The sequence below is a fragment of the Notamacropus eugenii genome, chromosome 6 (genome assembly GCF_028372415.1).
Source record: "Notamacropus eugenii isolate mMacEug1 chromosome 6, mMacEug1.pri_v2, whole genome shotgun sequence".
Classification (NCBI taxonomy): Eukaryota; Metazoa; Chordata; class Mammalia; order Diprotodontia; family Macropodidae; genus Notamacropus; species Notamacropus eugenii.
The window spans coordinates 122,152,808-122,171,076 of NC_092877.1; the positions used below are offsets into that span (position 1 = coordinate 122,152,808).

At 40.4% G+C, this 18,269-nt stretch overlaps 1 protein-coding gene across 13 annotated transcripts in view; it reads right to left on the reverse strand.

Annotated features, from left to right (window-relative positions):
* Positions 1-18,269, reverse strand: part of LOC140511757 (UDP-glucuronosyltransferase 2A2-like) — a 255,003-nt gene that overhangs the window by 50,803 nt on the left and 185,931 nt on the right. The window contains exon 1 of one of the 13 annotated variants that reach the window (XM_072620954.1): positions 11,482-12,238. The exons of the other annotated variants lie outside the window; for them this stretch is intronic. Within the exon in view, the coding sequence (XP_072477055.1) occupies positions 11,482-12,205 (724 nt within the window). The 5' untranslated portion in view covers positions 12,206-12,238. Of the gene's footprint in view, positions 1-11,481; positions 12,239-18,269 lie in introns of those variants that run through there. 13 annotated transcript variants of the gene reach the window in all.

Here is an 18,269-nt window from a genome sequence, read left to right on the forward strand (position 1 = left end):
AGTTGCCACTTCTTACCTGTTTTTTAATCTGCAAAGATTCTTTTGAATCTTCCCCTTCTCTCTTCTCACAAATCCTCTTGCACCAATTTTCTCTTTCCACATAGTCACTATTTTAGCTCATTCCCTCCTCAACTCTCATCTCAGCAATTGCACTGACACTAATTGATCTTCCTTTTTCAAGTCTCTGCTCATTGTAATTCATCCCCACACAGTGGCCATGCTTGAATTCCTTAAGCAAAGAGGTGAGCATATTATTCTCCTACTCAGTAAATAAGAGTGGTCTTTCTGACTTTGAAAATTACAATATACATTCTTCTACATGACTTTTAAAACCTTCACAACTTGGCTCAATTCTATCTTTCAAGACTTGTTACATGTTATTATCCTTTCCACACTCAATAATATAGACCAGAAGCAGAAAAACATGGGGGGCATATGAGGTTCACAGTAGTAACAAGTGCCATGTGAACTAGTTTAAAATGGATTTAGAAAATATTTAATAAAATCGAGGGGAGGAGCCAAGATGGCGGAGTAGAAAGACACACATATGCTAGCTCCAAACACACAGCCCATAAAATATCTGTAAAGAAGAACTCCCAACAAATTCTGGAGCAGCGGAAGCCACAGAACAATGGAGCAAATGAGATTTCTGTTCCAGAGAGCCCTGAAAAAAGACACCAAAGGTCTGTCGCACACCAGACCTGGAGCAGAGCCCAGCCGTGCCTTGGCTGCATGGCACTGAGAGGAGCTGATCCGAGTAGGCTTCAGGGACAAAATCTCCAGCAGCAGTGCAGGTCTCTCCACCCACAGATGACAAGGGTCAGTGAGAGGGTCTCTTTGGCTGGTCGAGAGGGGAGTGGGATGTCCCCACAACTCAGGCCCCCTCAGGAGGCAGCAGTGGGGGCGGTGGCAGACAGGGGCTCCCCAAGCAGGCAAAAGCCTGGATTCATTGTTGAAGGTCTCCACATAAACCCCTGAGGGAACTGAGTCCCGTGAGGTTGCCCTGTCCCCACATGAGCACCTGAATTTAATCTCACATTGAATAGCAGCCGCACCCCCCACCTAAAGCCCTGAGGCTAGGAAGCTGCATTTGAATCTCAGACCCCAATCACTGGCTGGGTGGATCTGGAGGCATAGTGGGTGTGGAAAGAAAACTCAGAAGTCAAGTCACTGGCTGGAATAATGCCCAGAAAAGGGAAAAAAAAAATAAGACTATAGAAGGTTACTTTCTTGGTGAACAGATAATTCCTCCCTTCTTTTCTGATGAGGATAAACAATGCTTACCATCAGGGAAAGACACAGAAGTCAAGGCTTCTGTATCCCACACATACAAAATAAATATACCATGGGCTCAGGCCATGGAAGAGCTCAAAAAGGATTTTGAAAATCAAGTTAGAGAGGTGGAGGAAAAACTGGGAAGAGAAATGAGAGAGATGAAAGAAAAGCATGAGAAGCAGGTCAACACCTTGCTAAAGGAGACCCAAAAAAATGCTGAAGAAAATAACACCTTGAAAAATAGGCTAACTCAATTGGCAAAAGAGGTTCAAAAAGCCAATGAGGAGAAGAATGCTTTCTTTTTTTTTTTTTATATTTCCTCTAATTATTTTATTTTTATTTTTTTTATTTAACTTTTAACATTCATTTTTACAAAATTTTGGGTTCCAAATTTTCTCCCCTTTTGTCCCCTCCACCCACCCCAAAACTATGAGCGTTCTAATTGCCCCTGTCTGCCAATCTGCCCTCTCTTCTGTCATCCCTCTCTGCCCTTGTCTCCATCCTATACCCCTTTACTTTTATTTCTTATTTCCTAGTGGCAAGAACAGTACTCCACAGTTGCTCCTAAAACTTTGAGTTCCAACTTCTCTTCTTCCCTCCCTCCCCACCCCTTACCTTTGGAGGGCAAGCAATTCAATATAGGCCAAATCTGTGCAGTTTTGCAAATGACTTCCATAATACTAGTGTTGTGTAAGAACTAATTATATTTCCCTCCATCCTATCCTGTCCCCCATTACTTCTGTTCTCTCTTTTGATCCTGTCCCTCCCCATGAGTGTTGACCTCAAATTGCCCCTTCCTCCCCATGCTCTCCCTTCCATCATCCCCCCTACCCTGCTTATCCCCTTATCCCCCACTTTCCTGTATTGTAAGATAGGTTTTCATACCAAAATGAGTGTGCATTTTATTCCTTCCTTTAGTGCAATGTGATGAGAGTAAACTTCATGTTTTTCTCTCCCCTCCCCTCTTTATCCCTCCACTAATAAGTCTTTTGCTTGCTTCTTTTATGAGAGATAATTTGCCCCATTCCATTTCAACCTTTCTCCTCCCAATATATTTCTCTCTCACTGCTGGATTTCATTTTTTTAAGATATGATCCCATTCTCTTCAATTCACTCTGTGCACTCTGTCTCTATGTGTGTGTGCATGTGCGTGTGCATGTGTGTGTGTGTAATCCCACCCAGTACCCAGATACTGAATAGTTTCAAGAGCTACAAATATTGTCTTTCCATGTAGGAATGGAAACAGTTCAACTTTAGTAAAGTTCCCTATGACTTCTCTTTGCTTTCTACTTTTTCATGCTTCCTTCATTCTTGTGTTTGAAAGTCAAATTTTCTTTTCAGCTCTGGTCTTTTCATCAAGAATTCTTGAAAGTCCTCCATTTCATTGAAAGACCAATTTTTCCCCTGGAGTATTATACTCAGTTTTGCTGGGTAGGTGATTCTTGGTTTTAGTCCTAGTTCCTTTGACTTCTGGAATATCCTATTCCACGCCCTTTGATCCCTTAATGTGGAAGCTGCTAGATCTTGTGTTATCCTGATTGTATTTCCACAATACTTGAATTGTTTCTTTCTAGCTGCTTGAAATATTTTCTCCTTGACCTGGGAACTCTGGAATTTGGCCACAATGTTCCTAGGAGTTTCTCTTTTTGGATCTCTTTCAGGCAGTGATTGGTGGATTCCTTGAATACTTATTTTGCCCTCTGGTTCTAGAATCTCAGGGCAGTTTTCCTTGATAATTTCATGAAAGATGATGTCTAGGCTCTTCTTTTGATCATGACTTTCAGGTAGTCCCATAATTTTTAAATTGTCTCTCCTGGATCTATTCTCCAGGTCAGTTGTTTTTCCAATGAGATATTTCACATTATCTTCCATTTTTTCATTCTTTTGGTTTTGTTTTGTGATTTCTTGGTTTCTCATAAAGTCATTAGCCTCCATCTGTTCCATTCTAATTTTGAAAGAACTATTTTCTTCAGTGAGCTTTTGAATCTCCTTTTCCATTTGGCTAATTCTGCTTTTTAAAGCATTCTTCTCTTCATTGGCTTTTTGAACCTCTTTTGCCAATTGAGTTAGCCTATTTTTCAAGGTGTTATTTTCTTCACGATTTTTTTGGGTCTCCTTTAGCAGGCTGTTTACTTGTTTTTCATGCATTGCTTGCATGTCTCTCATTGTTCTTCCCAGTTTTTCCTCCACCTCTCTAACTTGATTTTTAAAATTCTTTTTGAGCTCTTCCATGGCCTGAGCCCATTGAGTGGGCTGGGATACAGAAGCCTTGATTTCTGCATGTTTCCCTGATTGTAAGCATTGTTCTTCCTCATCAGAAAGGAAGGGAGGAAATGCCTGTTCACCAAGAAAGTAACCTTCTATAGTCTTATTTTTTTTTCCCTTTTCTGGGCATTTCCCAGCCAGTGACTTGACTTCTGAGTGTCCTCTCCACCCCCACCTCACCTCCAGATCTGCCCAGCCAGCACTTGGGGTCTGAGATTCAAATGCTGCTCCCTAGCCTCAGGGCTTTGGGCGGGGCAGGGCTGCTGTTCAGTGTGAGATTAAGTTCAGGTGCTCAAGTCAGGGTAGGGCTGCCTCACAGGCTCCGTTCCCTCAGGGAGTTTATGCAGAGACCTTCAACAATGGATCCAGGCTCCTGCCTGCTTGGAGAGCCCTGGTCTGCTCCCGCCTCCGCTGCTGCCTCCCGAGGGGGCCTGAGTTATGGGGGCACCCTACTCCCCTCTCAACCCGCCAAAGAGACCCTCTCATGGACCCTTGTCACCTGTGGGTGGAGAGAACTGCACTGCTGCTGGAGATTCCGTCCCTGAAGCCTGGTCGGATCTGCTCCTTTCAGTGCTGCGCCGCCGAGGCGGGGTTGGGCTCTGCTCTGGGTCTGGGGTGCGAGGGACCTTTTGCGAGAGGTTTTCAGGCTCTCTGGAGCAGAAATCTTGTCCACTCCGTTCTGTGGCTTCTGTTGCTCCAGAATTCGCCCATGGTTCTTTTTTTACAGGTATTTTATGGGCAGTGGGTTTGGAGGTAGCATATGTGCATCTTTCTACTCCGCCATCTTGGCTCCGCCCCCCAGAAGAATGCTTTCAAAAGCAGAATTAGCCAAATGGAAAAGGAGATTCAAAAGCTCACTGAAGAAAAGAGTTCTTTCAAAATTAGAATGGAACAGATGGAGGCTAATGACTTTATGAGAAACCAAGAAATCACAAAACAAAGCCAAAAGAATGAAAAAATGGAAGATAATGTGAAATATCTCATTGGAAAAGCAACTGACCTGGAAAATAGATTCAAGAGAGACAATCTAAAAATTATGGGACTACCTGAAAGTCATGATCAAAAAAAGAGCCTAGAAATCATCTTTCATGAAATTATCAAGGAAAACTGCCCTGAGATTCTAGAACCAGTGGGCAAAATAAGTATTCAGGGAATCCACCAATCACTGCCTGAAAGAGATCCAAAAAGAGAAACTCCTAGGAACATTGTGGTCAAATTCCAGAGTTCCCCTGGTCAAGGAGAAAATATTGCAAGCAGCTATAAAGAAACAAATCAAGTATTGTGGAAATACAATCAGGATAACACAAGACTAGCAGCTTCTCCATTAAGGGATTGAAGGGTGTGGAATATGATATTCCAGAGGTCAAAGGAACTAGGACTAAAACCAAGAATCACCTACCCAGCAAAACTGAGTAGAATACTTTGGGGGGGGGGGGAATGGTCTTTCAATGAAATTGGGGACTTTCAAGCATTCTTGATGAAAAGACCAGAGCTGAAAAGAAAATTGACTTTCAAACACAAGAATGAAGAGAAGCATGAAAAGGTAAACAGCAAAGAGAAGTCATAAGGGACTTACTAAAGTTGAACTGTTTACATTCCTATGTGGAAAGACAATATTTGTAACTCATGGAACTTTTTAGTATCTGGGTAGTGGGTGGGATTACACACACACACACACACACACACACACAACCACACATGCACACACACAGAGACAGAGAGCACAGAGTGAATTGAAGAGGATGGGATCATATCTTTAAAAAATGAAATTAAGAGGTGAGAGAGAAATATATTGGGAGGAGAAAAGGAGACATGGAATGGGGCAAATTATGTTTCATAAAAGAGGCAAGCAAAAGACTTTTTAGTGGAGGGAAAAAGAGGGGAGGTGAGAGAAAAACATGAAGTTTATTCTCATTACATTCCACTAAAGGAAGGAATAAAATGCACGCTCATTTTGCTATGAAAACCTATCTTACAATACAGGAAAGTGAGGGTGAAAGGGATAAGCAGGGGGGGGGGGAGGATGGAAGGGAGGGCAATGGGAGGAGGGAGCAATTTGAAGTCAACACTCTTGGAGAGGGACAGGATCGAAAGAGAGAATAGAAGCAATGGGGGGCAGGATAGGATGGAGGGAAATATAGTTAGTCTTACACAACATGACTCTTATGGAAGTCATTTGCAAAACTACACAGATATGGCCTATATTGAATTGCTTGCCTTCCAAAGGGAATGGGTGGGGAGGGAGGGATGAAGAGAAGTTGGAACTCAAAGTTTTAGGAACAACTGTGGAGTACTGTTCTTGCTACTAGGAAATAAGAAATACACGTAAAGGGGTATAGAAAGTTATGTGGCCCTACAGGACAAAAGAGAAGATGAGGAGAAGGGAAGGGAGGGATGAAAGAAGAGAGGGCAGATTGGTGATAGGGGCAATTACAATGCTCGGTGTTTTGGGATGGGAGAAGGGGACAAATGGGGAGAAAATTTGGAACCCAAAATTTTGTTAAAATGAATGTTAAAAGTTAAATAAATTAATAAATAAAATAAAAATAAAATCAATAAAAATACCATAAAACATAGATAATACTATGTAATCTTGGCTTCTCTGGGCATGCCCAGTTTCAATATAGAGTGAAATTCCCTAACATGTCCAGTTTATCTAACATGCTCTAATCCTAGTGAATCCTCTACCACATGAGAGGAATAGGTTCCTTTGAATGACTATCTCTATATTTAAGACTGGCAAAGTGGAGCCATTTGCCCTTTTCAGCCCCTCTTTTCCTCCATTGTTCAGCTGCACCCATATTGATTTTTGCTTTCTGTTGTACTCAGAATGGACACCATGACCTGAGAAGGGTAGAACAATCTTTCCCTTGGTCCTACTCTTTTCCTCTGTTCCAGAAATGGACCTCTGTGTGCTTTTTGTTTGCAGCTTCAGGTGCTAGAGGTGATCTCCTTGGATGCACAAGTTTAAGCTATGGTGCTCTTGGTACCAGAACTTCAGGCAGGGTGGTGCAGTGGAGCCACTGGGGCCAGCAAGGCAACCCTGAGAAGCCAGAATGTCTGAGTCTAGGGGGATTTTGGACTTGAAAATGGATCATGTTTTATAGCAGCTGAGCTAAATTATGAACTTAATCACTTTCCCTTCCCAAGAAACTGAGGCAATACACATAGACAATTATGCTTCCTATGAATTGGAGTTTAAGTTTGTATATTTGGGATTACACTTTTCAGAGTAAATATTTCTGTGTAAAAGCTAGTCTGACTATTTGTAGCTAGTGGAACTTGGATACAAGGGATATCTCTTGAAACTGAGTGAACTACATTGGTGAGGTCTAGTGTCATTTGTCAGGAGCATGGATAACTTTTCTATCTCCTTAACAATACAAGAAAACCCTGGCAACTACAAAAAAGATAATACACCTGGCCTTTAGGTAATGAGGGCAATGTGAATGTGTGTTACAATTAAATTTTAAAACAAAGTCAAGTACATGATATTCTACTGTGGGGAGCAAAGGATGTTTTAAATAATGCATGCATATATATGTATGCGTTTTGTAATATATATGTATTATATACATTTTGTATTATATACAGTATATTTTATATGTATACATGTGTGTGTACATGAAATATTATACAGTGAGCTAGATGGCTCAGTGGATAGAACACTGGGCCTGGAGTCAGGAAAAACTGAGTTCAAATATACCCTCAGATACTTCCTAGCTGACTGCCGCATGGCAAGTCACTTAACTTCTTTGCCTTAATGCCCTGGAGAAGACAATGGCAAATCACTCCAGTATCTTCCCCAAGAAAAATCCAAGGACAACACTGGTGTGTTTTGGTCTGCCAAGTCCAAAAGTGTTGGACGTGATTGAACAACAAAAATATATATAGTAATATATATCTCTAGATGTATACACATAGGCATATGCATATACACACGTATGGCAATTGTATACGTAAAATGCAAAGTAATTTAAGGGAAGGATTGTAGACATTAGTAATAACTGAGAGAATGAGAAGGGATTTTTCATGGGACCTGACTTTTTCCATAGCACAAAGTAGGAAAAGTGGTTTTATGTTTACTTTAAGCTTATCTATTACTTTGTGAAAACTTTTATGTCGCTTTTGTTTTCTTTTTTTCAAGAACTCTTAGCTAAACCAATTCAATTAAGGAAATATTTAATCAAGAAGAAAAATTCCTGTTTGTGTGACACTATATCCTTGGAAAAAGAACACCTTTTGAAGCCCCAATTTATACCAGGGCTTGGCTAGGTACTTTACAAATATTATCCCATTTGATCATCAAAAATAATGAGCAATGAGGTCGGTGCTCTTGCTATCTTCATTTTAGGGATGAGGAAAGTGATGAAGACACAGGTTAAGTGACCTGTCCAGCATCAGAGAGTTACTAAGGGTGTAAGGCTGTATTTGAAGTCAGGTCCTTCTGACTTTAAGCCAAGCACCCTCATCTACTGTACCACCTAGCTGCTTGAAACACAAGGTACCACATATTACTTCTGCCTGCAAGGATTGTAGTGGTTGCACAAGAGACACATGGAATAAACTAAAAAAAACAACTAAATAAATAAATAATAGCTTTAAATGAATGATCAAGACAAACAAATCCTACACTTCAGAAGGAAATGAACTCACTGTAGCCTGAATTAATCTAAGAAGGATTCTTGGAGGTGAAACTTCTTCACTTGTATTTTCCCCCAACTTTCTACTATACACCACACTCATTTGGTTCAGAGGTAAAAGTTAAATACCTTCTCTCTTTAAAATCAGCTGTAATCAATCACTGCTTGTCTGATTTCTCTTCTTTCTCTAAACTTCAGGCATTAACAATCCCACCAACACCCTTTGCATCTTAGATGCCAGTTGTGATTTGAACCTTATGTTTTAGACTTCTTTACCCCCTTCCATGAACTGATACCAGTTTTTTGGAATCTTGCTGCCCTTTCTGAGCTTTTGATAAATGAAAGGACCCTGATAAGAGATTCTTTGCTTTACAAAAAAATAAAAATTTTTAAATGATGGAATATTTTTTGAGCTGCATCCTACCTTGGTTTTCCAGTAACAGTAGGGAAAGGAAGAAAGACAACCATCAAACACAGCAACAGCCCAATTTCTTGTCCTGTCGTGTCCTCCAAAGATCTACAATTCTCTTTCCTTACTTCTCCTGCTAAAGGCTCAAAAGGAGAAAGGTGTTTCTATAGAAGAATTCCCCTCTGGCTTTGATCTTTTCCCAACTTTCCGGTTTTCTCTCATAGTATTCCTTTACCTTCCCTAACCTCTCTAGACCATCACATGGACAGGAGTGTTCCTAAACATATTCTGAAGAAAATCTCAGTAGTTGAAGGTCAACACCAGGACATCCTGTTATTAATGAGTTTGGCACTAGGAGAGAGGGAGTTTTCCCATGATTCCAATATTAATCTGTAAGTTTATCTTTTAGATTTTATTCACCGATGGTATTACGGGATTGGAGGGAACATTTTCATATGTGGGGTCTAGGTGCATTCACTTTGATTTATGATGTAATCTATGCTGCCACCTTCCCTGAAATCTTAGCCGCTATCTCTCTAGGTTCTTTTCCTAGAAATAATGTTTTGTCTAGATGATTTGCACTGAATTTTCTTCTGTAAGGTCTTCTAGGATCTTCACTTCTCCTTGGGATCAGTTCATGGTGGCATCTTCCTATACCTAGGTGTCTTAGCATCCAATTATAGGAGACTGAAGGAATGTTAAAGACCATCTAGCCCAGAGCCCATATTTTGCAGCAAATAAAACTGAAGCCCAGATAGGCTAAATGAGTTGCCCAAAGGTTTCAGCCCCATTACTCTTCTTAGGCTTTTCCCTTTTGCCCAATAACTTGTCATACATAATAAGTCTGTGCTCTACTCAGATGTCTGATCAAGGGTCAACAGGAATCATGTCTAAGTAGCATCTCATCTTATTGTTTTTCGGTATGCTGTCTTCTTTCTATAAAGAGTATTCTTTATTAAACTGCATTAACATATATTAAATTCCTTTCCTGTGGCCTATTAATTTGTTCTTTTGGCAAGGTGGTAGGTTTATCACAGTCATTTGTTTAGAAAGTTAGTGATGCTAAATGTAGAAGTATTATGTACATGGGAATATGATTAGTACCTCTTATTTTACTTCTTGTAGATTTTAAAAGTAATCATTCATTTTTTAAAACAGTAGGCTGCTAAAATAATCTCACGGGGAGCTTCTAGAACATAAGTTAAGTAATTTGCCTCCAATAACCCTTGACCTTAGCAATTAAGGTCTGGAACTGTGGTACACCACAGATCCAACTACAGTTAGGCATTTCCATTAATCTAGCACAAATAACTGTGCGCTGAATGCACTCAGGTCAAGGCAAAGGGCATTGTCCACAACAAGGAGAATGGTAAACACAAGGATTTTTAATCATATTGATTAAATGTATTGGCCCAGATATACAAAGAAAACTCAATATACTTTACTTCAGTGCCTATTCAAGAACCCAAATTTAAAAGAAAACAACCTTAACTCGATTAACCAGTTTCTGGCAATAGCATCTAGAAAAAGGAGAACTTTTACTTTGGAAAACCAAATGCCATTGACAAGGCATGCAAGCAATTTAGCTGAAGGAACAAGGCACTTTGAGAGAGGGGGAGGCTGTGGCAGGGAGTAAACTTATTTTCCCCTTGATCAGCGCTACCCTTCAGCCTATAATGGAGACAACCTAGGACTATGAGACCAAGAATTCCAGAATCAGCAGCAACCCCTGCCTCTGAGATCACTGGTACTGCTTCCAGTCTGCTCCCCCTACTCTCCCAGCCTTCACTGAAGGGAACAATCCTTATGAAGAAGAGACTCACCATCCTTGCCACCATCAAGACAATGGAAACTTAATTGCCATCAACAGACAAAGAAGCCCAAATCATAGAGCAGTAAGGGATCCCACAACACTAGCCCTCCTTCCAGATGAAATTACTTTGTGGAGGTGCAACCTGGTGATGAGGAGCAGGTAGATGGCTCAGTGGACGGAGTGCCAGGTCTGAAGTCAGAAAGCCCCATCTTCCTCAGTTCAAATCAGGCCTCAGACACATACTAGCTATATAATCCTGGGCAAGTCATTAACCCTGTTTACCTCACTTTCCTCATCTGTAAAATGAACTGAAAAATGAAATGGCAAAGTACTCTAGTATCTTGGCCAAGAAAATCCAAAATGGGGTCACAGATTGTTGGACATGACTGAAATGACTCAACCACATCAAACTGGTGCCTGCTTCTACAGGAGCCCTAATCTCTGCCTCCTTAATGACCACAGGTACTAAGAACCTCAAAACTACGTGGTTACCACCAAAGTGCTGTCAGAGGCTTCATTGTCAGAAATACATTTGTTTAGTATCAGTGACAATTATGTTAAAAGGATGCATTATCATGCGCTTTGCCGCTATTCTACTGGTGCCCTCCCCGCCAATTCCATCTCACTAGGACCATTAGGCCTCACTTTCCGACTTACAACTGAAACTTATTCTGTGCACTGTCTCCTCCATGAAAATGCTCCTGGACAGAAAGGAGCTGTCTTGCTTTTCTCTTTAGAGCCCAGAACACAGCACAATGCTTTGCATGTAATAGGTGCTTAATACATGTTTTAATAGTAGTTATTGATTCATTATGCTTATTATCCTGCTTTTCTGTTGGGACAGAAGACTCAAACTTAAGCCTATTTAGCAGCCATTCGATGGCAGTTTTCATGTTTTATGGATAAGTGAACCATTTTGTCACAAAATTTTCTATACCTGATTGTAATTTTAAAAAAACATGCCTCATTTTTTTCATGATATTAAATTCCTGTCCATTCACATTGAGATAAATAAGGATTTCAGGGAATCACTGAACAGGTTTGACATATAAAACATAAAGGGACCCCAGACCTACCTAAGACATCACTGTAAAACTGATCCCAATCCTTCATTTCAAAATTCTGAAACCAAAAGTCAAAGTAAATGAAGAAAAGCATATTTTTCACCCTCTCCATAAATGTCATCTTGTCAGTCAATACTGTCAAGGGTACAGGCACATAGGAAGGAGGGGATGGGAGTCCTCCACAGTATTTTTCCAGGGTATTGCCTATGCTGAAGCGCAGACTATAGACAAAGGGTATTCCAAGTATCTGTGCCATAAGCTCAGCACAAGGACACATAGCATCTGCAAGAATAACTTCATATTTGGCTTTCTTCAATGTTTTGACCAGGTTTTTGTTCAAAACAGCACTCTCACACTGTTGCTTTATGTGTTTTGAATAATTCACAAATAGTTCTTGAAGTGCAGCTCCATACTCAACTGCCGAAAGTTTTGGAACGTCATAAGTCCAAAATGCAACCCAGTTTTCAAAAAATAAAGCCACTTGTTCTTCATTTTTCACTACAGGAAAAGGTTCAATGTGGAAAGGTGATGAAGTGTGAGGCTCAACAAAAACAGTAGCTGAGGGTGTCAGCACAGTCACCTCATGGCCCCTCTCCACCAGCCCATCCAGGATGCTCTTTAAACTCATCCAGTGACTATACTCCATGGGCCATACCAGGACCTTCCCACAGGACACACAGCTAAAGCACCAAAGCTGTAGCAGTAAAAGAGCTGAGACCCATTTCTCAGACCTCATGGTTATTCCTGATTTACCAACTACTAGGTGCTTTGCACCATGAGTTCCTCTTTATATCACCAGTAAAAAGGTTAACATTTAACTGATATCTCTAAATTTCTTATCTATAAAAGAACCTTTGGCCTCATCCGTGTTTAAGGAGCCCTTGACTAATCAAGAAGTCAATAGATAGCATTGCTTTAGTGATAATGAATGATGACTAAGGTGGAAATATATTTAATATGCATATATAGCCTATATCAGATTGCATACTGTCTTGGAGAGGAAGAAGGATGGAGAGGGAGAAAACACTTAGAACTCAAAGTCTTATGAAGGTAATTGTTGAAAACTAAAAATAATTGAACATAAACACCAAAAAAAGTGTCGGTGGAGGATACTTAGGTGACATCAAAGTCCCCAATTTCTTCAGAGTTTAATGTTCCTATAGTTTATTGGTACTCTAACCAGGGACTATCTAGAATAGTTTGATTTGATCTGGGTTTAGTATTAAAACTATTTAAATATTATCACTTTTTCCTTTTTTTTAAACTATGATATCTATTTTTTTATTTATTTTTAACACAGTTTATAACAAATAAAGCAATTCAAACTTTTGGGCAGGTGATACATCTTTTTAAAGCATTTACAATATGCACCACAAAAAAATTTTTTTTAAACATTAACCAACAGAGACACAGATAATATTTATGTTGCTAACTTCACAAGCTCTTGACCTAATTATCTCCACAGTATTACTAAGAATTAAAGGACCCTAACTTAATGTTATTGATCTAAAGTCCTATGCCTAATGGCTTAATTTTAGACAATCCCGGATGTTCCCCTACCCATAATCTATAATTGAATAGATCTGGTAGTAAGCTTACAAACCTTTAGACTATAGGAAATTGCCACGAAGAGTAAGGACATTGCAGGGATACAATATCTCCCCAACTTCATGTCAGTTCCAGGCAGGATTAGATTATCCACTTGCATTCAGTCAGGCTTAAAGTCTGCCAGGTGTCAGTGGGGAAACTGATTCAGGAGAATCTCACCTCAGTCTATGCTGAACAGCTGCTCTCCCATCCTTCCCTTGAGATCACCTATGCAGTTCATACCAGCATCTCACCAGCTTACTGGCATTATGGATTGGAGTCTCAGACTGCCTTTCTTGCTACCCATACCTGGAGTTAGACTCAGAAGAACAGTCACTTAATAGTCCCATAGCATCTAAAAATGGCAAGTTCCAATAACCAGGTTTCAAATATGATTATAATTTCACTTTGGCTAAGGAACATCTTTTGAGGCAAGTCTTAAGTGCCTTTCTATAACATGCCTTTCTATACATGTTCTAGTTCCTAATTAAATAGCCATCATAAAATAAAATTTACCATTAAAACTTTGACTTTTCCATCAATGTCAATTTTTACCCGAGGTTACCTTCCTGTAGGAAATTTAGACTGAAATTCTTTTTTCCAAACTAAAGATGTCGTTGATTTATTCTCAGTAATTAATTCAGTCTATTGTTTTAATACTGTTTTTACCTCACTTTGTAACATGTCCAATTTTTCTCCCCATCACTCCCCTCCCCCCACTTCCTAATACCTTGTATTCTGATTACTCCTTCCCTCAATGTACCCTACCCTCCATCACACCTCACCCCTCTCCTATCCCCATCTTCTCTCTTGTCTTGTAGGGCAAGATAAATTTCCATACCCCCATCCCTGTAGTTCTTATTTCCCAATTATATGCAATAAAAATTCTCAACATTCGTTTCTAATACTTTGAATTCCAACTTCTCTCCCTCCCCCCCTTCTTCACCAGCCCCACTAAGAAGGGAAACAATTCAATACAGAGTAAATATGCGTTGTTTTGCAAAAGACTTCCATGGTAATCATGTTGTATAATACTAATTATATTGCCCTCTGACCTACCCTATCCAACCTTATATTTTCCCCCTACAACTGACCTTATCCCTTCTCAAAAGTGCTTATTTCTAGTGACTCCTTTCTCCCATTTGCCCTCCCTTCTAACATTCCCGTCGCTCCACTTGTCGCCTCCTCTCCTACTTTCCTGTGGTGTACACAAATTTTCATATCAAATTTAGTGAGCATGTTATTCCCTCCCTCAACCACATGTGGGGAGAGTAGCTTTATTTTTCCCCCTCTTCCCTTCCCCCTTATCTCCTCCATTGAATAAAATTTTTCTTATCTTTTATGAGTTATAGCCTACCCCATTCCATTATTCTCTTTCTCTACCCAGAATTTTCCTCCACTCCCTAATTTTTGGTTTATTTTATTTTTGTGTGTGTGTATGTATGTGGATATCCTCTCTTCTGATATAGCACACCCTGTACTCTTTATCTATCTATGTGCATGTGTGTGTGTATGTACAATCTTTCCAACTACCCAAATACTGAGAAATGATTCAAGAGTTAAAAATATTTTCTTTCCATGTAGTAATGTAAACAGTTCTGCTTTAGAGAGTCTTTTATGATTTTTCATTTCTGTTTACCTTTTCTTGTTTCTCTTGATTCTAGTCTTAGGAAGTCAAATTTTTAAATATAGATCTGGTCTTTTCCTTAACATGAAATCTTGAAAGTCATCTATATCACTGAATGACCATTTTTCCCCTTTGAAATATTATATTCAGATTTGCTGGGTAGGTGATTCTTGATTTCAATCCCAGTTCCTTTGACTTTTGAAATATCCCACTCCAAGCCCTTCAATCCCTTAATGTTGAAGCTGCCAGATCCTGTGTTATCCTGATTGTATTTCCACAGTACTCAAATTGTCTCTTTCTAGCTGCTTGCAGTATTTTCTCCTTGATCTGGGAACTCTGAAATTTGGCCACAATATTCCTAGGAGTTTCTCTGTTTGGGTTTCTTTCAGGAGGTGATTGGTGAATTCTTTCAATATCCATTTTGCCCTCTGATTCTATAACATCAGGGCAGTTTTCCTTGATAATTTCATGGAAGATAATGTCTAAGCTCTTTTTTTGATCATGCCTTTCAGGTAGTCCAATAATTTTTAAATTATTTCTCCTGGATCTACTTTCCAGGTCAGTTGTTTTTCCAATGAGTTCTTTCACATGATCTTCTATTTTTTCAAATTTTTGGTTTTGTTTACTAACTTCTTGGTTTATCTCATAGTCATTTGTTTCCCTGGACTCAATTCTCTCTTTCAACAAATTATTTTGTTCAGTGAGCTTCTGAACTCTCTCCTCCATTTAGCTAATTCACAGTCACTATTTTAGATCAGGCCTTCACCATCTCTCATCTCAGCTATTGCAATGAACTTCATTCACCTCACTTAGTCAAGTGTCTCCCTTTTTGACTCCATCCCCACACAGCTGCCAAAGGCAATTTCCTTAAGCAAACACCTGATTGTTTTATTACCCCTGTACTCATAAATACCAGGGGTTCTTTCTTGCTTTGAAAATAAAATATAGGGGGCGGAGCAAAGATGACAGAGTAGACAGACGCACATATGCTAGCTCCTAACCCACAGCCCATAGAACATCTGTAAAAAAAAAACTCCTGGCGAATTCTGGAGCAGCAGAGGCCACAGAACGGTGGAGCGGAGGAGATTTCTATTTCAGAGAGCCCTGCAAACCTCTTGCAAAAGGTCCTTCACGGAGCTGAGCACAGCCCTGCGGTGGCCGCGCGGGACCGAGAGGAACAGATCTGAGCAGGCTTTGGGGACGGAATCTCCAGCAGCAGTGCAGGTCTCTCCACCCAGAGGTGACAGGGGTCGGTGAGAGGGTCTCTTTGGTGGGTTGAGAGGGGAGTGGGGTGCCCCCATAACTCAGGCCCCCTCGGGAGGCAGCAGCGGAGGCGGGAGAAGACCAGGGCTCCCCAAGCAGGCAGGAGCCCAGATTCATTGTTGAAGGTCTCTGCATAAACCTCCTGAGGGAACTGAGGCCATCAGGTGGCCCTGCCCCCACCTGAGTACCTGAACTTGATCTCACACTGAATAGCAGCCCTGCCCCTGCCCAAAGCCCTGAGGCTGGGAAGCAGCATTTGAATCTCAGACCCCAAGCACTGGCTGGGAGGATCCAGAGGTGAAGTGGGTGTGAAGAGAATATTCAGAAGACAAGTCACTGGCCGGGAAAATGCCCAGAAAAGGGAAAAGAAATAAGACTATAGAAGGTTACTTTCTTGGTGAACAGGTATTCCCTCCCTGCCTTTCTGATGAGGAAGAACAATGCTTACAATCAGGGAAAGACACAGAAGTCAAGGCTTCTGTATCCCAGCCCACTCAATGGGCTCAGGCCATGGAAGAGCTCAAAAAGGATTTTGAAAATCAAGTTAGAGAGGTGGAGGAAAAACTGGGAAGAGCAATGAGACACATGCAAGCGAAGCATGAAAAACAAGTAAACAGCCTGCTAAAGGACACCCAAAAAAATCCTGAAGAAAATAACACCTTGAAAAATAGGCTAACTCAATTGGCAAAAGAGGTTCAAAAAGCCAATGAGGAGAAGAATGCTTTCAAAAGCAGAATTAGCCAAATGGAAGAGGAGATTCAAAAGCTCACTGAAGAAAATAGTTCTTTCAAAATTAGAATGGAACAGATGGAGGCTAATGACTTTATGAGAAACCAAGAAATCACAAAACAAAACCAAAAGAATGAAAAAATGGAAGATAATGTGAAATATCTCATTGGAAAAACAACTGACCTGGAAAATAGATCCAGGAGAGACAATTTAAAAATTATGGGACTACCTGAAAGCCATGATCAAAAAAAGAGCGTAGACATCATCTGTCATGAAATTATCAAGGAAAACTGCCCTGAGATTCTAGAACCAGAGGGCAAAATAAATATTCAAGGAATCCACAGAACACCACCTGAAAGAGATCCAAAAAGAGAAACCCCTAGCAACATTGTGGCCAAATTCCAGAGTTCCCAGGTCAAGGAGAAAATATTGCAAGCAGCTAGAAAGAAATAATTCAAGTATTGTGGAAATACAATCAGGATAACACAAGATCTAGCAGCTTCCACATTAAGGGATCGAAGGGCATGGAATAGGACATTCCAGAAGTCAAAGGAACTAGGACTAAAACCAAGAATCACCTACCCAGCAAAACTGAATAAAATACTTCAGGGGAGAAATTGGTCTTTCAATGAAACAGAGGACTTTCAAGCATTCTTGATGAAAAGACCAGAGCTGAAAAGAAAATTTGACTTTCAAACACAAGAATGAAGGAAGCATGAAAAAGTACATAGCAAAGAGAAGTCATAGGGGACTTTACTAAAGTTGAACTGTTTACATTCCTACATGGAAAGACAATATTTGTAACTCTTGAAACTATTCAGTATCTGGGTACTGGGTGGGATTACACACACACACACATGCACATGCACACGCACACACACATAGAGACAGAGTGCACAGAGTGAATTGAAGAGGATGGAATCATATCTTAAAAAAATGAAATCCAGCAGTGAGAGAGAAATATATTGGGAGGAGAAAGGTTGAAATGGAATGGGGCAAATTATCTCTCATAAAAGAAGCAAGCAAAAGACTTATTAGTGGAGGGATAAAGAGGGGAGGGGAGAGAAAAACATGAAGTTTACTCTCATCACATTGCACTAAAGGAAGGAATAAAATGCACACTCATTTTGGTATGAAAACCTATCTTACAATACAGGAAAGTGGGGGATAAGGGGATAAGCAGGGTAGGGGGGATGATGGAAGGGAGAGCATGGGGAGGAGGGGGCAATTTGAGGTCAACACTCATGGGGAGGGACAGGATCAAAAGAGATAGTAGAAGTAATGGGGGACAGGATAGCATGGAGGGAAATATAGTGAGGTGAAGTGGGTGTGAAGAGACTACTATGGAAGTCATTTGCAAAACTACACAGATTTGGCCTATATTGAATTGCTTGCCTTCCAAAGGGAAGGGGTGGGGAGGGAGGGAGGTAAAGAAGTTGGAACTCAAAGTTTTAGGAACAGCTGTAGAGTACTGTTCTTGCCACTAGGAAATAAGAAATACAGGTAAAGGGGTATAGAAAGTTATCTGGCCCTACAGGACAAAAGAGAAGATGGAGACAAGGGCAGAGAGCGATGATAGAAGAGAGAGCAGATT